Raw genomic sequence first — 24,073 nt, 5'->3', positions numbered from 1 at the left:
TAAAGCCTGCGAGTTATCAAAGCTTTTTTGAGAAGTGTAAAGGGCTTGAATGAAATCCACAGACAGACAACGGGATATTCAAACATTCAGCGCTCTGAGCTGCAAACGTGTGTTTTGTTTATCAATGTAAGTATACGCACGTTAAAAGTATTATTAATCAATAACAGCCATTATTGTTTTAATATTAACGTTGCAGTTATTATGTGTCCGTAATAAATATGTTTTACTCCTAAAGACAAATGAAAAGAAGCTGTAATGGGTGACAGAACTCTACCCGAATGGATGAATAACAAACCCCAGGATGAACACGTGAGAAAACCTTACAACATAAACATACACCGCAAACAAATAAAGTATACTGACCTGTTTTACTGTATTAGTCCTGTATTTTCTTCTTTCATGCACTTGCCATCATCAAGTGGCATGTTATGCGCAGGAGGAAATGCTCTCCTTTTACCTGTGCTTTCACTAATGTGTATGTTTTTCATTGGTTGAGAGAGGAAAAGCCACTTATTTGCATTATTTACTGAGACACCTGCAGCACTATGCTCATATTCAAATCAAACCAAAGCACTGTTTGCAGGTCAACAGTCAGGAAATACTGGTTTTATACTGGTCAACATATGCTGGTTCATTAAATAAACATACATATATTTTAGTATTAACCAAGCAGTCACCACTTGTTCTGTAGGATGGAAAGTTCTGCTCTGCATTTGTTCAATGTTGTGTAGTATAAATCAAGCCAAAAGCTTATAAAATGTGTGGCACAGCTATAACACTATCTGAACGGTTTGCATGTTATGAAGCAGTCATTGATGAAGTTTGCTTCCTGCCATCAAAGCTTGATGTTCTATGGATATAATATTTGCATGCCGTCTTTGGTGATCGTGGATATTACTGATTGAGTGCTGGCTAGAGCTTCGATGTCAGAACACATTGACATCTATGAAATGATTCAAAATTCTAATCTATTATTTATGTTTCTACATATTTTGCTGAAACTGGCAATGTGGAAGACCAATTTGGAAAGGAAATGACTTATTTGTCTAAGCTGGAAAACAAATGTGGTAAAATTTGAGCTTGATGCACCTGTATGAAAAACACCTGGCCGTCCTCCATATTCTTATGATTTCATCTGTTTTTCCATTTGGCTGAAGTAGGATCATTTGTCTACATGACAGCGCTGTCATTAGGATGGCTGTCATTAATATTGCTTCATTGGTTATGTATTTTCCATTGTCTTCATTTTTTTTCTTTAAAATAAATATGTCTTTTATTAGCTTATTGTATGTTTCCACAGACATCAGGGACTTATAAAAAGAATGTTTTGGAGGATCATCTACCGTATCTGGAATTTGGTGGAACAGTCGTATACAGCCAGGAAAGACATGACTGTTCTTTTTTATCAGAGGATTTAAGGTATTAAATTTGGTTGAATCTTGCAAAAACACAATCTTTCCTCAAAAGGTGGACCAGTGAGGTTTAATTTTGATGTTAGTAGAAACACATTCTACTTTGAAGTCACTAATGTTGTCTGCAATGCTGATTTATATTCAGTGGTGGCCTTAAACCAGTATAAGATGCATATATAATAGGGCTGCACAATATTGGAAAAATTTGACAATGTGAAATTTTGTTTTGCTTCGATATACTCTCACCAGCCACTTTTTTAGGTACACCTGTCTAACTGCTCGTTAACGTACATTTCTAATCCGCCAATCACATGGCAGCAACTCAATTCATATAGGCTTGTAGACATGGTCAAGGCGATCTCTTGCAGTTCAAACGGGGAAGAAAGGTGATTTAAGTGATTTTGAATATAGCATGATTGTTGGTGCCAGTTGGGCTGGTCTGACTATTTCAGAAACTGCTGATCTACTGGAATTTTCACACACAACCATCTTAAGGGTTTACAGAGAATTGTCCAAAAAAAGAGAAAATATTCAGTGAGCGGCAATTCTGTGGGCGCAAATGCCATGTTGATGTCAGAGGAGAATGGCAAGAGTGGTTCAAGCTGATAGAAAGGCAACAGTAGCTCAAATAACCACTCATTACAACCGAGATATGCAGAAGAGCATATCTGAATGCACAACACATCCAACCTTGAGGCAGATGGGCTACAGCAGCAAAAGACCACACCGGGTGCCACTCCTGTCAGCTAAGAACAGGAAACTGAGGATACAATTCGCACAGGCTCACCAAAATTGGACAATAAAAGATTGGAAAACCATTGTCTGGTCTGACGAGTCTCGATTTCTGCTGTGACATTTGAATTAGATAGTAGGGTCAGAATTTGGCGTCAACAACATGAAAGCATGCATTCATCCTGCCTTGTATCAACAGTTCAGGCTAGTGGTGGTGGTGTAATGGTGTAGGGGATATTTTCCTGGTACACTTTGTGCCCATTAGAACCAACTGAGCATTGTGTCAAGGGCCACAGCCTACCTGAGAATTGTTGCCGACCATGTCCATCCCTTTATGACCACAGTGTACCCATCTTCTAATGGCTACTTCACGCAGGATAATGCCCCATGTCATAAAGCGCAAATCATCTCAGACTAGTTTCTTGAACCTGACAATGAGTTCACTGTACTCCCATGGCTTCCACAGTCACCAGAGCTCAATCCAATAGAGCACATTTGGGATGTGGTGGAACAGGAGATTCACATCATTTATGTGCAGACGACAAATCTGCAGCAGCTGCTTGATGCTATCATGTCAATATATGCTTTGTTGAATCTATACCACGAAGGATTAAGTGAGGGCAAAAGGGGGTCCAACCCGGTACTAGGAAGGTGTACCTAATGAAGTGGCCAGTGAGTGAATATTGCAATATGAATAAATTTTTACCAGATGATATGAATAACTCTATTTGGAAAGATTTCGTTAATTTAGTTAAACTGTGATGGACGTCTTTTCAATGCAGTGCATCTGCATAAAATATAATAAATTACAAACATATAAATACAAAAATAATATTTAAATAAACAGTGCTTTATGGTTTTCTGGGCACTGTAACAGTATTTAAGTATAGAAATTCAACAATACAATGTTAAATAAAGTGGTCATCATTGTAAAAATAATAAAAAAAAATATTATTTTATCAAATTTTTTAAAATCTAATCCTGCGGTGTGATTTATTGTGGATACACACATTGCGATATCGATGCTTAAACAATATTTTGTTCAGCCCTAATTTATAATATAATTTAACATATTTTTGGTGCCTAGATGGCATCTTTTGCTTAAACACGTCTTGCCTGACACCAGATTCTTCTTGTTAGTACTGAACCACAACTGACATATAAAAAAATTGGGCTATGAATTTATATTTGAACAATTTTTTGCTCTCTGCAAAAAACTTTTGCATTTTTTCACTCATGCGACTTCTCTTCGAAAGCTACGGGGTTTCACTCACAATGCATTCTCTAGCAAAGAAATTTTGTTCCCTCTAAAAGGTTTGGGTTTGCTCATGTACTGTACTGAAAAAATATTTTTTCCTCTCAGACCATGTTATTTCCATCAGAAATGTTTATTAAGGGAATGCAAAAGTTTTGTGAGTGATCAAAAAAAGTCTCTCAAGGGAATGCAATATTTTAGCATGAGAAACTGAGAAACTAAAATTCTGTAAGAACTCGAAAGCATTCTTAATTAATTATATTCTTTGTTATTATAATTATATGCTATAGCCTTTTAAATCTACAATTACTAGTAGTACACCCTTTATCGTAAAAATCATGAGTCATGAACAATTTCTATTGAGATTTTTTTGTTAGATTCTTTTGTTCATGTATAATATCTCAATTTTATTTTAATCTGAAGTAAATTATCCAGAAATATCAGTACACTTAATAAAAGGTTTCTTTGATTCTTTGCATTTGGGATGAAATGAAATATGTCCTAGATTAGTATGTCGTTGATGGTTTTTATAAAGCTTACACAGCCTGACCTGATGCTGAAGGATCTGGGTTGGTCATTCAGTCCCATGTTGGTTAGAAACTACACACAATTACGTTTGTAATTTGTAATCCATGAATGAAAGTGGACAATTTTATTGCTTATATTTGAATTTTGTCTGTCATGTCCAGATCTGCTTTGGCATCTGGCTCAGCGGTGGGATTTGATCTGGAATGGCCACCAAGCTTCACCAAGGGGAAGACAAAGAAAGTTGCTATGGTGCAGCTGTGTGCATCTGAGGACAAATGCTACCTGTTTCACATCTCCTCCATGTCAGGTGTGTTTCAAATAGCTTCCATTTGTGTCCACAGTTACTGTTGTTGGATGTGGTCTGTCCTTATTGGCTGTTTGCTGACATTACCCTGGATATCGTGGCTCTTGATATGTGGCAAAGACTTGCTGTCTTGGTCAAAGATGTGCCAGCGAGACATATGCCAACAATTTGTCTTCTTTTGAACTCTGATATAATGTTGTGTGCATTGCAATATTTTAAGCAAAACTGTGCTGTTACTCTGTAATAAACATTCTCACTCTGCTTTCACTGTTGGAAACCTCCAACACTAAATTGGCCAGTGTTTCAGTTTCAATGTCCGACCTGTGTATACTGTATGTGTGTATATTCGTTATAATACAAACAGAAAATACTTAAAATAACCAAAATGTTAACATGAATAAAAACTAATTTTCCAGAACAAAATCGCTTAACCACGCTTGGGAATGATCCCACTCTGAAACTCTGGGTGACTGTCCTGAAATGTTTGTTTTAAATAAAGTAGTTTGTTGTGAATAATACAATACCAAGCTGCAGGCAGGTTTCTTTCAGCACTTCCAAGAGTTCTTCTTTAGATTCATAGGTAGGCTGTTTTTGATTATTTTTTCTGTTAAGGTAATCCCATGCTGCCTCTTTAATATTCAGGTCTGGGCTCTGTGGTGGACGGTTCCTGACTGATTGTGTTTTATAAGCTGTTTTTCCTCTTAAAAAGATGATTTTAATGATCCCATAATTATCAGGCTGAAAAATACATCCATTATCAATCAGGTGCTTTCCAAAAGGAATGACATGGTGAATTAAAACCTCTGTGCTTTTCAGCATGACCTGTATTTTCTGGTTGTATTTTATTAAAGATACTGAGAGAAGTATATTTGGCTGTTTAAAATTGCTAAAACATCAAATGTTTTATTATTTCTCAGGGTTTCCTCCTGGACTGAAGATGTTTCTAGAAGACGAGAACATTATGAAAGTTGGCGTGGGAATTGAGGGTGACAAGTGGAAGTTATTGTCTGATTATGACATCAAATTGAAGAATATCGTTGAGCTCTCTGATCTGGCAAATGAGAAGGTATGCTATATTAGTGATTTGGACACGTCATCATATGGCTGTTTAATGGCATACTTTAATCAAAAGAATTTTCCAACTAAGAATTAAATTTATATTATGAATTATACAAATCATGGGTTCTTTTGAGTATGGGTTTTCATGTTGAATAAGTGATGAGATAGCTTGATGATGAGGGAAAATTAATCTTGCAACTCAGAACAGCCTGTAGTTTGTGTACTGTAGTTTTTCTTATTTAATAATTGGTAACTCAACAACAAAATTTAATTAAAATACAATAAAATATTGCCATAAAATGTAAACAAATTGATTTTATGGATTTTTAGCCATCTGCAGTAATTTATTTAAGTTAGATTGTAGGACAAATGACTGAAACTTAATATAAAAGTTGCTTGAGCCTATATGTTCTATGTCTCACACCATCTGAATCACATCTAAATGTATTAGCCTAAATCTAAGGCAACAAACTAAAGGCAAAGCCTACTGGCACAGCTACTTGCAGAACAAATAATTTTATAAAAGAAAAATAATCATTATTTTACACGCATAAGAACACTGAAGATTTGTAATTATTATCTTACCAATGTTGTAACTGAATTGACAACAGCGTTGGTCAACAAAAACACTTCTCTTATGTTGTATCTTTATTTTAACTGCACATGCACATTAATGTACCAGTTTTATCCACCCCTGTATGTGAGGGAGAGTAGTTAACAGAATTTTCATTTTTGGGTGAACCATTCCTGTAAACAAATACAATTACATATACAGCGGATAATGAGTATTGAGCACATCATGTTTTTTTCCTGGGAATATTTCTAAAGGAGCGGTTGAAATGGAATTGAACCAGATTTTGGTAAAAACCCAAAAAATAGGAACATAAAAATAAAACAAATAAAATCTGAAAAATGAGTTATGTGTATTAACAATGAAATGACAGAAGGAGAAAATACTGAACTATGGAAATGTATTTAATACTTTTTATAAAAGGCTGTTTTGGTGTTGGCAGCTTAAAGATGTCTTTTATATAGAGAATAAAGTCACATAAATTGCTCGGGTGTAAGTTTTTTTACAGACTTCAACAGACTAAAAATCTTGATGGTTCTCTGGGTCTCGTCTATCAAATCTGATCTTTATTTTGTATTTTAAATCAGATTCAAGTCAGGTGATTGGTTGGGTCATTCTACAGCTTGATTTTTCTTTCTCTGAGAGCGTTTGAGAGTTTCCTTTCCTGTGTTTTGGATCATTGTCTTGCTGAAATGTCCACCCTGGTGTCATCTTCATTATCCTGCTAATGTAGATGTTGGACTGAAGCAGCTTATACTCATTTACAATAAAGAAAGGCAGACGGTTGTTGAATACCTATTGAGAGATTTCAGCTGCTGTCTGGGCTTTCACTGCCTTTCTACACCTCCCTTTCTTCATGTGTTCAATACTTTTCCCTGTGTCATTTCATTTTATTACACATAGCTTAATTTGTAAACTAATAAGATTTGTTTTCTTTGCATATATGGATTTCTTTGTTGTTACCAACATCCAGAGAAAATTTCAAGTCAATGGCATCTTTAGAAATATGTTTTTTGAGAAAATGGTGACATGTTCAATACTTATACATTATACTTATACTTAACATACAGCAGGGAAAATATCTATTTTAGTCAAGTAAATTGTCCTCTATGTTCTGTACAGAAAATAAAATCTTAGTTCTAATGATGAGAAATCGTGTATTAAATGTTCGTGCTGATATTGAGTGAGATGAATTAATGTTTAATTGTTGTTTGTGTGTTTTAGCTGAGATGTTGTGAGAAGTGGAGTTTGGATGGCCTTGTGAAGCACTTGTTGAAGAAGCAGCTCTTCAAAGACAAACTGGTGCGCTGCAGTCACTGGGATGATTTTGGTCTGACTGAAGACCAGAAGAAATACGCTGCCACAGACGCTTACGTAAGTCTAAGGAAACAGCAATTCAGTAAATAGGTATGGACCCTTTTCACAAGACTGTTATGACTTGCTTAATGGTCATCAGCATTTTAAAGAGTGCTTTGGTAATCCTTGGCAGTTGACGCTTCCATCTAGCACAAGTATTGGGCCTGGAAATGTCATGATATTGAGCTCAAACTATCACTGATCTACCCCCATGCTCCACTCTGTGCATGCAACAGTCTGGGTAGTACACTTCTTTGGGACTTCTCCACACCGTAACTCTCCCAGAGGTAGGGTAGACAGTGAAGGTGGACTCATCAGAGAACAATACGTGTTTCAAATTCTCCACAACTCAAGATTTTCACTGCACCATTGAAACCTTATGTTTGGCATTGTCACAGGTAACCAAAGGTTAGGCTAGAAGCCCAGCTATGTATTTTGACCCAGCCAATGCAAGGTGCTTCTAATGCAGCATCTGTGGGCTTAATTTGACATTGTTCTATCTTCTGGCTGCACACCATCCCACACAATTTGTTTCTTTTTTTCTGAAAGTCTTTGATAACACAATCGTTGAGTTTTTGTTTTATTATTTCAGCAAATAGTGATGCAAAAAAAATATTTTGTTGTACTCTCCCATTCACTACACACTTAGTTTTCCAATTTATTATGACTTCTGCTGCTGAGAAACACAGAAATGTGAAAAGGGGCCATAACTGGTATGAGTGACAAGCTAAACAATATTTATATCTTGATGCTAATTTAAATGCCTCATAATTGGCTTTATTTTTCTAACAGGCTGGATTGCTAGTTTATCAGAAACTACAGGAAATGATGTCTGGTGAGATTAGCTTAGCTTTATGATCAAATAATGTTTTTTTTTGTACCATTTAGCCAACACTGTGTATATTTACATCTGTCTTTCTGTACACTTGCTTTGTGTTCATTTGCTGTCAGGTCGCTCAGGATCCTCAGCGCTCAGCTTGAAAGAGAGAGTGTTTCAGATTGCTTGTGATCTAAAAGATCTGTCTGATCATATTCCCAATGAACTCGACTGCGCACACGGGTAAGTTTTTGGATTTTTTTTCAAATAAAAAAAAATTCAAATCACTTTTATTGTCACATCATCAGCAGCATGTGTGCTGTGATGAGTGAAAAGCTTAGGTGCTGGCTCCAGACAGTGCAAAATACAGACAGTGCAAAATACAACAACATACAACAGCATGTTGATAGCAATATGTAAATAGGTGTACACATAGCTGTAGGCAGAATTGTTTTAAGTATGGATTGGTTAAAGTGCAGTGCATGCTACATATTGATAGTGTGCAGTGAGGGGTGTGGAAGAGTTTGTGTGGGGTGTGTTAAGTGTTCATCAGCCTGATAGTCTGAGGGAAGAAACTTTCCTTCAGTCGGCTGGTGCGTGACTGGATGCTGCGGAACCGTCTGCCTGAGGGTAGCAGAGAGAAAAGTCTATGGCTTGGGTGGCTGGAGTCGCTGATTCTCTTGGCTTTCCTCATGCACCACCTAGTGTAGATGTCCTGGAGGGAGGGAAGCTAACCTCCTACTACGCGTCCAGCAGTTCGCACAATCCTATGTAGGCCTTTGTGATTGCTACTGGTGCTGTTCCCATACCAAGTGGTGATACAGCCAGTCAGGATGCTCTCCACAGTGCAGGTGTAGAACGAGCGGAGAATGTGGGATGTTTTAGTGTTGCTCTTCATCTTTCCTTATGCTTCATAGATAACGTATATAAAACACCTATTCACATTTAAAGTCGTTTTTTTTTTTCACTCACACATGGTTAGCTGTTGGGTCCAGTAATGTTGCCACTTTATTATATATTGTCATTAAAGGTGCAGTAGATGATCTGCCAAAATGTTAACCGGTTAGCATAATATCTTTGAAACATAGTCCCACTCCTGCCGTCCAATGCCACGCCTTCTGATATCATGAATGCACACATTAAAGATGATAGTAGACAGTCCGCTAGATCATCGTTCGCCAGTTGGATTGCTTTATAATACTGCAATTCCAAACGAAAAACTGTATTATATCTAACACGTTTTCAGTTGTGTAGCAAGCAAAACTCACTCTCTCACACGCTTTATCCTAAAGTAACTACTGTATGCTTAGTGGTTGGCCAGCAGGGTGCAGGAATTAGGCTTATTACTAAGCCGGAACGAGGCGAAATAGCGCTATTTACTTATGTTTTGTTATTAAACTAAACAAAAATCTACATTATCGATGCTGTAAAAGGTCTTTTATGAAATTAAAAAGTCACATCAATCTTTAATCGGAAGATTTCAGTGGCTGAACAACACTTCTGTGCAAATAACCTGTTTGTAACAACAGCAATCTACATCAGCTCTGCATGACTAAAATAGATTTAAAACACAACATTACCCTTTCTAAAAGAAATACTTCAGCCATGGTGCCATCCTTCCTCCAGCGTGCAAAAGTAACTTCTATATTGATTCAGGATTTTTAAGGTTTTGATTTAGCGTTTGTTGATCTCTCTCTCAAATAATTTTTTTACATTTTTTTAGTCTTATCCCTTACCCAGAATATTAAAATACGTACAAATACATTTAGATCATTGACTTTAATCATTACTATTGGAATGTGAAGAGACTTTCAAACAGCACAACAAAATATGTTTCTGAACACAATTACCTACAGCACCTATAAAGTTAATTTGAAATAAAAATGTATGTTTATTTTACTAGCACACATTATAGTTGAACAATTAATTCATGCAAGTTGATCCACTGAAAAAAGTTTGTTATGGTAATCTTCTCAATGTCTGATCATTTGTTTTTGTATTTGGAGTGGCGGTCCTTCTCTGTTGATGACAGTTTCATGATTTTAATTTCTTAACCACACCCCTCTTACCGTTAGAAAAAAGAAATTCCCTACCCCTACACAATATTCAGTTTATCTTTGAAGTACATCAGCATACTGAAATAAAATTTCCGGGTTCACAGACTTTAAATATCAAACTTCTTGTAATTCACTGTGACATTTTCATTATATTTTATTCACTAAGTGTTACTAACAAATGTTTTATAAATAGAACAACAGTGCAAATATCAAACAATTGAACAAAGCTGATATGGGACAGTAGTGGGTTTATTATTATAATATTGTGTACCTATTATGTTTTATCCAATATTACCTTCCATGCAGTGTGTAATGTAGCTGTAAAAGCTCAACATTTTAAAAATTATATAATTTACGTTTTTTCTTTAAAAAAACGTAACTGAATCATTGCAGTTCAGAGTTTCTGTAGAGTCTTAAAAAGCCTGAAAGCTTTAACTTTAACTTTTAAAATGTGTTTTTATACTCGACTCGCTCAATGTTGTACTATTATATGAAAAATGAGTGCAACTCAGAGTCATTGTAATGAGTACACAGCAAAGTTGTTTGTGAATAGGTTGAATAACTAAATAGGTTGTGGGTAAATATTTTTTGACACTTGCATGTGAAAATGTTTGCCTTTTACTTTGTCAAACTAAATTTAACTGAATTTTTTTTCTGTAAACAATTTATTAGATTAACATTTTAATAAACATGAAGTGTTACCTTTAAACACGTTTATTTCTGCTATTATAGTTTAATTTTGTAAATTAGGCTGCATTTTATATTTACAAAATGCGCAAGTGCGTGCTTAATGGAAATGTATCATTTGCCAAACCAGGCCATTATGTTCGCCTATCAATGCAAATGTTTATTGATGTATAAAGACAAATGAGGCTAATCACTGTCTATCACGTCAGTTTCAGTTTTTTAAGGGTATTTGTGAAGATGATGGATGGTACACACAAAAAACGCACGTCCGCCTTCACTACAATGGTATTATTTTCACTGCACACATCTTCGTGTTGAGTATAAATCAGGGGATAATAAGCTTTAGAATGTTTAATTTTAATTTAGTTCTTAATGTAGTTTTTTTTTTCTAATGTAATTAGTCCAAATGTAATTTGCTGTATTAATACTACTACTTTACTATATAGCTCTAAAATTGGATTCATAATCTAGTCTTAAAGATTTTAGCAAATGATGACAGAAATGTAATTTTTTATGTAATAGGGCTTGTCCGAATATTATATCAAATCGCGATCAAAATTTGTCAATAACAATGATAAGCTCTGGACTTATATGTCATTTGTATTCTGTACTGTGTATTTTATCAGTTTTGCTTATTGTTATTGTTAGGCTTTTTTTCCCCTGCTATTTTATTCCCTTACCACTTGTCATTTAGAAATCAAATGCAGTCACCAGGTTGTACCTGGTGGTAAAAACTGTATTTGGCTGTTTTTTGTTTGCTCTGAGCTCAAACAGTCCCTCCTGGATTTTGGGGGAAAAATATTTGATTATTGCCGTTTAAAATGTCTGATATTGAGTTGCTTTTCTCAGAATTTGCGGCATTATTTGTTGCATTTCTTGAGTTGTTTTGCTGTGGCTGAATGTGCATTTAAGAGTTTGAAGTTTATTTATTTAACAGGGACAATGCTCATTAATCAACAGTAATACTGTAAATGAGCCAGAGTTAGCCACAAGGGCTATTTGTCATCTGCTGTCCCTTGCCAGATTTTAAAGAAGGCGACCTAAAATCAAAAACACGTTATTACACATACAATATCAGTAAAGTTATGTACACCAAAAAGACAAAGGGAATAATAAGAGTTTCATTAAAAGTCAGAGAGAACAATTACAAATAATTACAAACTTAATTTGCTTTTAACCATTTCATTAGGATAATGTTACATGGTGCGTCTAAAGCAGGTCACACAAGTGCATCAAGGACAACTTGAGGAATTGCACACTAGATGAGCAAATATTTCTATACACAAATACAGTGTTATTTAATATAAAATTGTGAACAATGTCCTGGCTGGTCAAAATCTAAATTTAAAATTGTTTAAAATATAAATGTAAAAAACGCCTTTAAATTTTGCATGGTTTTAGTTTGAGTAACAATTCACACTATTTACTACTGACTTATTACATGCCTATTATTAAGATATTAACTTTTTATTAGCACTTATAAAATATGATCTTATTTTTCATATACCTAATCCTACCGAATACTTAAAACCCAACTACGACATTACTACAGGGTGTCTGTGAGGCCTTAAAAAGTTTTAAAATGTCTTAACTTTTCAAGACAAAATCATAGGCTTTAAAAAGTCTGAAATTCACTTAAATGTGTCGTAGGTCTTAAATAATTTTAAACAGGTCTTAATTTTGCCATGTCCAAGTAAAGCTACCCAATCGGGCCGTTACCCAATCACCAATAATCAATTTCAAAACTTTTTTTATATGTTTCTATTGTGACCTTTTGCGCCTTTTATTAGATTTCACAATACATTCGGTGATCGCAGAATCTCAAAATTATGAAGGAACTGCACAACACAAAAGCCGCCTGCATTTCTGTTCATTATAGCTCATGGAAATTCAGCTTTTGGTCAGGGAATTTGACATTTGACTTAGAGTGAGAATTGTGGGGTTTTCATTGTTTTAACTTTCTCTATTTTGAAAAAAAAATCCTTTAGTTCATCTCAAACTTTTCATGATCTGACCCCTGCTTGAAATGAAGAGACAAAAAAATTATGTGTGTGCATGATTGTTATTAGCGTGTGAGTTCATGTTATTTGTGTGTTTTTGCAGTGCTGGGAGACTAGTGGATGATCTGTCTCAAACACTTACATCTCTAAGATGTGTTTTGTCAAATTCCAACAAGCCGACTGAACAATTAGTTGAAGAAAAGACTTCTCCAAGACTTGTTCTCGATGACACCAATTCTCATCATGAGGGCGTTTCCACAACTGAAGAGCAGAGCCACAGTCAGTGTGTGGAAAACCTTGGCAGACCTGCACAGAGAGAGTGTGTGATGTCTTTGGATATCTCAGAGTATGAGCTGCAGATGCTGGAGGAACAGGCCAGACAGGAGCAGCTGGAAGAGGAGTGTATCTTAGCTTTCCAGGTTAGGGCTGCAAAGTATATTGTTTCAGCATCGACATTGCAATATGCACATTCTCAATAGTCAAATCACAGAATTGGAATTACAGTTGACCAGGCACCTCAGTTTAGAAGACTTGTGATTTGTAGTCTATGCAAAGTTATAAGCATTAGTGCACAAGAAATTATAACATTTTAGAGCTTTAACCAAGATTAATGGCATTTTTGGCATTTTGGCAAGTTTTTATATGATGAAGACAAGATACGTTTTTGACTCTTCTAAAGCATAAAAATACCATAGTATGTTTGAAGATATTTAACAAACATGGCTAAGTTAACATTCTTGTTTATCTGAAAAACATCATATATTCTGCTTTGAAAATGTGAGTTACGTGCCAGAACTTCTGTCTTTGTTTTGGTTCTTTTAACCTGCCCACTGTCACTTTAGCCAATAATATTTCAGCACCCGGGTTGCCTTAATGGAAAACAGTCTATTCATTCAGGAAGGCTCTCAAGCATGTGCCTGTGACCAAAGTGCGACCTTCGACAGCAGCTGCTCAGGATACATCCTGGTCCAGGATTATGGAAACCTCAGGAATAATAAAAACAGACTAACATATGCGCAGATGCTGTTCAAATTATAATGTCCTCTGGGAAGTGTTTCCGGCTCCGGTTGCCCTAAATAATGCAGACTAACAATCCATTAGAGGATTTGAATTTCAAAAGCATTTGTGTTTTATGTGTATGCTAATGCAAAGAGATGTGTCTTTAATCTAGTTTTCAACTGACAGAGTGAGTCTGCTTCCCGAACTGTGCTAGGAAGGCTTGTTCCAGAGTTTAGGTTCCAGATACGAGAAAGATCTACCACCTACAGTTGATTTTGATATTCTGGGAATAGTCAATTGTCCAGAATTAATTAAGCCTAGTGGACATAAGGGGCTATAATACACAAGGAGCTCCCTCAAATACTGGGCAGCTAAGCCGTTCAGGGCTTTGTAGGTAGTCAATTAAATGTTAAAATTTATACTATATTTAATAGGGAGCCAATGCAATGATAAAAGAACTGGAGTAAACTGGTCATATTTCTTTGTTTTAGAAAGCACTCTAGCAGCTGCATTTTGAACTAGCTGAAGTTTGTTAATTAGGCCAACAGGGTAACCGCCTAGTAAAGCATTACAATAATCTAATCGAGAGGTCATAAAACCATGAATAAGCTTTTCCACATCAGACATTGATAGCATATGTCGAAGTTTGGCAACAATTTCAAGATGGAAAAAATGCAGTTTTACAGATGCTTGAAGTCAGCACCTTTACCATGTTATTTTACATTGGATTTTTCAGTAAATTGCAACGAATTGGTGATTTACTGACGCTTCATGATTATGATTTCTTTTAGACTCAACACGCATCAGGACCCCAGAATTACAATGACACAGAGAGCGATGAAGAGTTTGATGATGAAATGATGAAGGTGAAACTGAATGCAGCTCAGTTTATGTATTCACATGATGGATGCAAAGCACAGTAATAGTTTACATACAGTAGTAGAAAAAGCTTTTCTGTTTTAAGGAAAATAGAATGCAAAAGTCTTATCTTTCTGTTACCTTTATGTTTGATATAGTTTTGTTCTGTTGTTAAAGTGAGTCTGTGGGTGAGATCATTTCAAAATAATTTAAAAATAGTTTTATACCTAATAGTTTCCAGTTTTCTGTTGTTTATCAGTGTGCAGATGACATAGAGAAATTGAGTCATGCACAGATCCCTCAGTCTGGTGATGAAGATGAGGATGTTGAGGAGGACCAGGAAGAGATGCTAGGTACATATAATATCTATAATAGACGTCAAGGACCTTCCGAAATTCATATACAGTTACATTTTTATGGTCATGCAATCTTTGCTTATAGTGGAGTCAGGTTTCTGTTTTTATATTGATCAGAAATATCCTGAGATACGTTTTTTTATTTATTTATTGTCAGGATATTTTTGATTTTAATTTTAGGTTTTCTTGAATAACAGTGAGTGGATATTAACAGTATGCTTTGTTTGATGTTTGATAGTTCATGGTTAGACGAGCAAAATAATCTGACAAAGGGTAAGCAAATAATCTGGTTTATTTTGCTTACTCTATTGGCAGATTTTTTTGCTTGTTTTAAGGAAAAACTAATTTCATTATTACCTATTGTATCTTAAAACAAGACATTATGGGCTCTATTTTAACGATCTAGGCGCAAAGTCTAAAGCGCATGGTGCAAAAGCAATAAAGGCATGTCCGAATCCACTTTTGCTATTTTAAGTGCGGAAAATACGCTCTGTGCCTCAGCGCATGGTCTAACAGGGTTGTACTTACTCTCCTAATGAGTATGGGTGTGTTTTTCCCATTCCGTTTAAGAGTCAGTTGTGTCGCACCATGGTGCATTTGCTATTTACATGGCGGACTTTGTACGTAGAAAAACTCTTTGCTAGCGAGAAAACAGTTAAACAGACCATCTGCAGTGAGAATAAAGAATCTCCTCCGTTCAACATCTTTCTCTTTACTGTACTCCTTTACATTTGTGGATAAGGAAAAGGTGTCGCACGCACCGTAAGACCTCCTTTAGCCTACATATTTAATTTAGTTTAAGCGCGAAGATTTGTTTTGAAACTATTTCCTAAATTCAGTTTTAATTTCCAGCAAACAAATAAATGAACAATAATAATAAAGTGTGGCAAAAAAACTAGTTATATCCAAACACACGTCCTATTCTTATGCCCCTGAAGAATACCACCCACATCTTCAAAAACGACAGATAAATAAAATTTTTGTAACATTTTAATCCTTTAATTTTTTTCATATGTAAAGATATTTGTAAATTACTGTACATCCTGTGTGTATTACGCATAACTAACACGCTCTACTTTTTTCAGTTCTTCAAAATAGCAACTCGCCAACAATGCGCCTTAACACACCTCCTTTTTAGACCAGCACACTCATGAGTCCACAAAGTGGTGCAAATGGATTTGCTATTTAAACAATGTGGTGCAAAACGTGAAAATTACTGTTACGCTGATCTGAAAATTTCAACAAATCACGTCATACAGTACATGTCTTGCGCCTTATTGTGCCAGGTGTATGATATGGCCCTATGTTTTGCTTGTCCAGAAAATGCTTCTTGATTTAAGAATATTTAGGTATTTGGACTAGAAACAACACAAACTCTAAATAAGAAAGGCTTTTTTGCTGTTCAGTTTTAAGATTCAACAAATTGTCTTTGTTTTTGTTAAGATTCAAGCATTCCACAGCCAGTTCCTGAACAAATCAAATGTCTGAAAATGTTCTTTGGACATCACAGTTTTAAACCGTAAGTATGTAAAAAAAACTGGATACCATTGTTTATGAACATTGAGTAGGTTTACATGAACCCCAATAATCCGATTTTAATTTGATTAAGACAAAACTTAAGATTTTTGATGAACTTGATGTGACTAAAGCCATAAACTAAGCAGAAATCGGATTAAGACATGTGGAGTATGGGGATTTTAGTCGCATTATTGAAGTGCAGTTTAGACACAATTAAACTATTACCGCTGTGTAGGATTTTCACTGCATTTTGCACAGGATGTTCCATACACACAAGGCTGTTTGACACTATTCTCTGCACCTACCGAGTCAGTAAAGACAACAGACACACACATTGTCAAATGTGTGTCTATGTTTTTTACATAGAGCGTCATGTATCAAATTCCATTTAAACAACCCTCTTTCCTCCAGTCTTTACTCCATAGTTGCCTCCAATACCTCAGTTTGTCACTAGGGCATGAATGAAATGTTCCTGAATAAAAAGTGAAACTGCCGAACTGCAGTTAAAGTCGAGAAATTAAAAATGAAACACCTGAAATTATCTGGAGGAAATGTAGATAGCGTGGTGACGCAATGACGTTAATTGAATTATGTGCTATGACATGTAAAACGGGATCATGAAAGGAACATTCAAAAAATAACTCATGTAAATACCTTCATCATATTATTGCCTTATTCTGATTAATGCAAAAAATTCAATTACTGATGTCCATGTAAACATATTCTTTGTGAAGTTAAAGTGCTTTATATAATTAGCACACTCCTTTACATGTGATCTGTCATGTGTCGCTTATGATTTTTCAGGGTTCAGTGGAAAGTGATTCAGTCCATTCTCACAGAGAGGAGAGATAATCTTGTCGTCATGGCAACAGGTACTTTTAACTTTTAATTACTGAAATTATTAAATGCTCACTAAATGATCTCACTGTTCACTTTTTAAAGTATTAAAATATTGCTGCCATAGAGGTATGCAGTGTCACAGAAGTATCAGTTGTGTTTGGAAAGTGTTCATGATTTGACCATTCTGAACGATGCACAATTATTTTGGCTTTTGCAGGTTTGTCATCTCAGCAAAAACTTGTAAATTGATAATTTAATGGTGTCTTGATCCTTTCTACTTTTTAGCATTTAGATGGTGTGCACTACAGCCATTATGTGCTAAAACAATTGAATATAAACTACTGTACAGTTGAAGTCAGATATATTAACCCCCCTGTTTATTTTTTTCAAAATTTTTGTTAAATTTTTTCAACACATTTCTAAACCTAGTAGTTTAATAACTCATTTCTAATAACTGATTTATTTGATCTTTACCGTGATGACAGTAAATAATATTGGACTAGATATTTTTCAAGACACTTCTATACAGCTTAAAGTGAAAGTTAAAGACTTAACTAGGTTAATTAGGTTAACTAGGCAGGTTAGGGTAATTAGGCAAGTTATTGTATAACAATAATTTGTTCTGTAGACTATCAAAAGAAAATATATCTTAAAGGGGCTAATAATTTTGTCCTTAAAAATGTTTTTAAAAAATTTAAAACGGCTTTTATTCTAGCAGAAATAAAACAAATAAGACTTTCTCCAGAAGAAAAAATATTATCCGACATACTGTGAAAATTTCCTTGCTCTGTTAAACATCATTTGGGAAATATTTAAAAAAAGTAAAAAAAAAATTGAAAGGGGGCTAATAATTCTGACTTCAACTGTATATTACACTCAACTCTATTGTGTTAAATGCTTATTAATATTAATAGGAATTTGTAAAGAATAACATAATGATTTTCTGTAATGATGCGTTTAAATGGTGCACTGTAAAAATAAATAATGAAATAAATCGACTGGATTTAGTTTGTGTTCAGATGTCTGTTCTAATGAAATGCTGTGTCGGCAGGTTATGGGAAGAGTTTGTGCTTCCAGTTTCCTCCGGTGTACTGCCAGAAAATCAGTGTGGTTATTTCACCACTCATCGCCCTCATGGAGGATCAAGTGCTTCAGCTCACGTACGTCACAATTCTGTCTATCAAATGGAAAATTACGGATTTTAACGGGGACATATTATGCAAAAATAAGTTTTGAAAGGGATTTTGAAACTCTGTCAGTTGAAACACAGTTGTGTGTCAGCAGTGTATGAGTATAACCAGCTTCTAATGGTGAACATTTATTTTATTTATATAATTACACGGGGAAAGCCCCGCCCATTAGTGACAATCTCTCGCTCATTAGCCTAGGACTTTAGTCTTGTTTAAGAATCTGCCACAATGCTGACACGCTATGCTCCACCCTCTTTTAAAAGAGCACAATCTCATTTGAATTTAAAGTGACAGTTGCTAAAATGCCACAATTTGCATCAAAGCATAAAAGAGTCAGTTTCATTCATTCATTTTCTTTTCGGCTGAGTCCCTTTATTAATCCGGGGTCGCCACAGCAGAATGAACCGCCAACCTATCCAGCATATGTTTTACACAGCGGATGCCCTTCCAGCTGCAAGCCATCACTGGGAAACACCCATACACTCCCATTCACACACATACACTATGGACAATTTGGCTTACCCAATTCACCTATAGCGCATGTCTTTGGACTTGTGGGGAAAACCAGAGCACCCAGAGGAAACCCAAGCGAACGCGAGGATAACATGCAAACTCCACATAGAAATGCCAACTGATCCAGGTGAGGCTCGAACCAGCGACCTTTTTCCTGTGAGGCGACAGTGCTACCCACTGGGTCGCCGTGGAGCAGGTTCAAAGAATTGCCATTTATGGTATGTCCTCCTCCCTCTAACCCACAACTGACGTCAAAACGATAATGAGATTCGGCCTGCCAAAACATATTTTTGAACCACTTATTGTTGTGGAGTCGCACCTAGCCACTTGTGGTTTTGACCCGCCACCTAGTCGACATTTAAAGTACTGCATTCAGATTAGTTTTACTTTTGTTTTCTCTCAGCATGCAGTTGAGAGTAACACACGTGTGTGGCTGATTTAAACGTTAAAATATATGTCCGTAAGTGCTCTATTTTTACTAAAGCCCTATTTTTGTAAATATTCAAGGGTTTTTTGATTAATGTCAGTTTTATACCACCTGTACTTTGTTAAAAACAAATTTTCATGGCTTACACGTTATGCTTGTTGTGTAGCAAATATGATAGTTTTGCTAATATTTGATTCAAATGGTCTCATTTAATATATTTTTCTCATATGCTTATTAAGATTTGCATAAAACCTGTGTACATTTAGTAAAATTGTACTGCTAGTTGAATTGAACTTGTTAAAGTAAATGTGAATATGTACATACTTCCGCCCTCTTTGTTGAAAAAAAGGATATTGAGGAGAACAATTGCCATTAAAGTCACTAAAGTAACCCCAAACTGCTTTGTGCTGTTCTTACACTACTGGCACAATACAATTGGTTGGGACAGAATAATTATTAATATGCCCATTATTTGTAAGTATTTTCTTAGCAATTTAAATTCCCCCTTTAATATGTACAACAAGAAACAAAAAGCTTTATCACTGCATTATCACTTGTGACAGGTAATGCTTGAAATATAAACGTCATGTTGTCCTAAGATGTATCAATTATGTCCGGTTTTCACTTTTTTCTTGTTCTTGAATGTTAAAATAGCTATGAATTGAAATGAATCCACTGAAATGATCCCTCACCAATTTGAGTTTGAGACCCTTGCTTTAGAGCATAGGTCTCAAACTCAATTCATGGAGGGCCACAGCTCTGCACAGTTTTGCTCCAACCCTTTCAAACACAGCTAATCTAACTAATCGAGGTGTTCAAAAGAGTCCTGAACACCTTTATTACTTGGACCAGCTGTGATTGATCAGGGTTGGAGCAAAACTGTGCAGAGCTGCGGCCCTCCAGGAATTGAGTTTGAGGCCTATGGTCTAAAGAGATTTATTATCAGAGACTTATTTTACATTGTGTAAAAAGGGACAGAATACAAGATTTCCTTTAAGAGATGATGTTTCGAATATGTATTTAAATGTTTAAATTCACATTTGAATTTTATTGGAGTTATCAGCTTTTACTTGACCAGTCTACATCATACAACATTACTCAGATTAATGAGAACATGTTCATAAGTGGTATATTATTTAAACATTGATTAATTTTTCATTTGTTTTGTGTTGCAGGATGTCAAACATTCCTGCTTGTTTTCTTGGATCTGCTCAGACCAAAAACCTAAATGAGCAAGTGAAAAGGTGAGCGGGTGTTTGACATACTTATGTAGAAAAGGGCATACTATAAAAGGATAAATACTTCTCTGAACTAGCTGTTACACTGCATGCATTCCATAAAAAAAAAAACGGCACTATGCTGTATCAAAGTCCCTTTAAGGCAAATCATTTCACTCGGCGGCCATCTTCGAAACGCCTCTCGGGCGGAATACTTGGGCATTCTGTTTGAATGGGGAAACATCTAATTCCCCAACATTGCGTGCTAAGTTTACGATTAAATTTCATATGAGGAATCACCAATTTCAAAATTAAACAACAACTGTCTCTTTATTTTCATTTCTAAACGTTCGAATCATACAAAATCTGCAGAGACGCATGTCTGGTCTGGGCCCCTCCCCCAACGAATCTTCATTCTATAGCGATTGCTGACAGGTTCCTGTACTAGAAGGCAGGGCTTCATTTGTCATATTGGCTGTTACACTTTTACCCATTTAAAACTATATGAGTGACACGTCTTTGGCTGTATCTTAGATAAAATGGTAAGAAAAACACATGTACTGCTTGCAATTAGATACTGTATGTCCAATGGGAACATTTTCTCATAATTGCTTCTATTCTCATAAAAGCTATGAGAATATTTTTGTGTGCACATAAAACAAAGTTGACGCCTTTATTCAACAGTTACTTCTCTTCAGTGTCAGTATAGGCCATGCATTCACAAACACTGTGGACTGATGCCTGTGCATGACTTCCTCTGTTTAAAACCAAGCACAAATGCGTCTGAGGTAATATGTCAGTAGTGCCACTGTGGAGAATAAACTGTTGGATAAAATCATTCTTTTTGTTTTTATGCACACAAAAGTTTGTGCATTGATAACAATATCAATGCAGTAATAAAGCATTGTGCATTGTGCAATAATTAAGCTTGATAATAGAAAGCATATAGCCCGTTTTGAGGATGTTTTTGGTGTTTTTCTGGACATTGAATAAGTTGTTCAAAAATCTAAAATCAAACTATAAACTACAGCTCATAAAATGAAATTGATTTAGTTTTACTATTAAAAATGCAAAGCATAGCAAAAACTCATTGAAAATAAGGTACACATTGACTGTAGTATAATTAGCTATGTTTCAGTTTTTCTCCCTTGCATTTGATTAGCAGCTACTCTTCTGTGCTTTCCTCATTAAGCTAATGTCTTTTCAGTTTTATTTATTAGTGAAAATGCAATGTGGTGCACCTACTAAAGTTTTACACTCAGTTCTCTGCGGATCATTTCGTTTTAAGATCTCTTGATTTTGAAACCAAATTTTCAGGGCAGTGGACTTTTTTAGTAAAGATAGAATTATTGTTTTAATTTGTGTTTCAAGGATGAATGAAAGCCTTATGGGTTTTTAGCAAACCAGAGGGTGAGGTTTTCATTTATGAGTGAATAATTCATTTAAGCTCATAAAGATGCTGTGGATTGAGATAAGCTCATAAAGATGCTGTGGATTGAGATCAAAGGAGATATTCGCACGATTTTATGATCAATTTATGGCACTTTTTTTTTGCCACTGTATATTGGTTCGTATACATTCATATTAACCGTCACCTGAAATCCTAATGCTTATATATACAGTTGAAGTCAGAATTATTAGTCCTTCAAAAATTATTAGCTCCCCTGTATATATATTTTCCTCAATATTATTTTTGTCAACACATTTCTAAACATAATAGTTTTAGTAACTAATTAATAACTGATTACTTTTTTCTTTGCCATGATGACAGTACACAATATTTTACTAGATATTTTTCAAGATACTAGTATTCAGCTACTAGTATTTAGCTTAAAGTCACATTTAAAGGCTTAATTAGGCAAGTTAGGGTAATTTGGCAAATCATTGTATAACGATTGTTTATTTTGTAGCCAATACAAAAACATATTGCTTAAGGGGGCTAATAATATTGACCTTAAAATGGTATAAAAAAAATTTAAATTACTTTTATTCTAGCTGAAATAAAACAATGGCTTTCTCCATATAATAGGAAATACTGTGAAAATATCCTTGCTCTACTAAACATCTTTTAGGAAATATTTCATAAAGAAAAAAAAAATCACAGGAGGGTGAATAATTTTGACTTCGTCTGTATTTAGAATGTTAGTGCTCATCTGGGTTGTCTAACATTTCTTTCCGCCACTGACATTTCTTTTCCTGTTCTTTCATGTTTAGGGGTGATTTCAGAGTGGTCTACATAACACCTGAGTTCTGCTCGGGGAACATTCCTCTGCTAGTGCAGCTCGACAGGACTGTTGGTAAATAAAAAGAAAACTAAACAGAAAAAGTGATGTTTCAAATGATTTTACAGTAAATGAGGAACTTCTTTACTGCGTGTTAAGTGTAAAAATAGTGAAATTTCAAGACATTTTACATTATACTATATCGCATATATCAGTGGGCAGGAGGTCACAGGACAATGACATTAAAAACAAGTTCCATTAAAAAACAACAACATGTAAATAAATAAAAATCCTTGGATTGTGACCCCCGGGGAAATTACATTATATTAAAGACACATCAATAACGTCAGATGTAGCGGATTGATTTTATGGCGCCAGATTAAATTTAACGTTAAAACATTAAAAATAAACACAAGTCGCAAGTCTCTGACATTGTTGTTTTGAGGGTCACGGGCCAAAAAGTTTGGGAACCCCTGGCATATGTCTAGCAGCGATATACTCATTCTTAGTCTATCCTTTCTGATAGTAAGGTTTAGTTCACTGTTTTGTATCTTTTTTTTTCAATTATTTGGGCTATCAAATAACATTTTGATTTGTTATTTTTTTAAATATTACTAACTGTACTGTAGGGATTATTTTCAGTTTAACCCAAAAAAGACCAGTCTGTCAGACAGAAGAGCTGGAGTCAGAGATTCAAATAAATAAATAGTTTACTGAAGATGGTTCGCAGTTTCATCTGCTGAAGCCAGCTTCAACACTCGCAATGAGTTCCTAGGCCACTCTGCCTACAATCACAAATCAATAACAATTATACTCTCACATAACGTCATAAACTGCGTCATACATATAGGTGTTCTAACCTGATTGGGTAAAACACAGATAGACTAGAAAAATTTCTATGTGCGTGCGTGCATACAATTCTGAACAATATCTTAAGCAGAATGTTTAGAGCTGACTCCAGACCTGTGAAACAGATCCACAATCAAATAGAACACACACACTTAAAGTACAATCTGTTTCTTACCCAAGGCTGAGTGTCCTCTCAGCCGTCTTTATCAAAACTGGTTAAAAACCAGTATAATCTACATTCAGGCAGTTATAATATCCTTACTACACAAAGTCTATCTTGAATAAAAAGGAGAATCAGTTTAAAAG

The 24,073-nt window shown here is 35.2% G+C and overlaps 2 protein-coding genes across 3 annotated transcripts in view; one reads left to right on the top strand and one right to left on the bottom strand.

Moving 5' to 3' along the window:
• Positions 1-425, bottom strand: part of LOC130236146 (uncharacterized) — a 37,772-nt gene extending 37,347 nt beyond the window's left edge. Inside the window, exon 1 of the mRNA XM_056466742.1 lies at positions 364-425. The gene's annotated coding sequence lies outside the window, so the exon portion shown is untranslated. The remainder of the gene's footprint in view (positions 1-363) is intronic.
• The window catches only part of wrn (WRN RecQ like helicase), a 79,123-nt gene that overhangs the window by 116 nt on the left and 54,934 nt on the right, over positions 1-24,073 (top strand). For both annotated transcript variants that reach the window (XM_056466745.1, XM_056466744.1), the window contains exons 2-17: positions 63-126; positions 236-309; positions 1,301-1,419; positions 4,089-4,234; positions 5,149-5,297; positions 7,086-7,235; positions 8,010-8,052; positions 8,169-8,277; positions 12,882-13,197; positions 14,569-14,643; positions 14,895-14,988; positions 16,435-16,510; positions 17,314-17,381; positions 18,401-18,509; positions 20,655-20,723; positions 22,911-22,993. In XM_056466745.1, the coding sequence (XP_056322720.1) occupies positions 256-309; positions 1,301-1,419; positions 4,089-4,234; positions 5,149-5,297; positions 7,086-7,235; positions 8,010-8,052; positions 8,169-8,277; positions 12,882-13,197; positions 14,569-14,643; positions 14,895-14,988; positions 16,435-16,510; positions 17,314-17,381; positions 18,401-18,509; positions 20,655-20,723; positions 22,911-22,993 (1,660 nt within the window). In that variant the 5' untranslated portion in view covers positions 63-126; positions 236-255. The remainder of the gene's footprint in view (positions 1-62; positions 127-235; positions 310-1,300; positions 1,420-4,088; positions 4,235-5,148; positions 5,298-7,085; positions 7,236-8,009; positions 8,053-8,168; positions 8,278-12,881; positions 13,198-14,568; positions 14,644-14,894; positions 14,989-16,434; positions 16,511-17,313; positions 17,382-18,400; positions 18,510-20,654; positions 20,724-22,910; positions 22,994-24,073) is intronic.

Source organism: Danio aesculapii, chromosome 10, assembly GCF_903798145.1.
Source record: "Danio aesculapii chromosome 10, fDanAes4.1, whole genome shotgun sequence".
In the NCBI taxonomy this organism is placed as follows: Eukaryota; Metazoa; Chordata; class Actinopteri; order Cypriniformes; family Danionidae; genus Danio; species Danio aesculapii.
The sequence above is the reverse complement of the archived record's forward strand: the minus strand, read 5'-3'. Positions and strand labels throughout refer to the sequence as shown.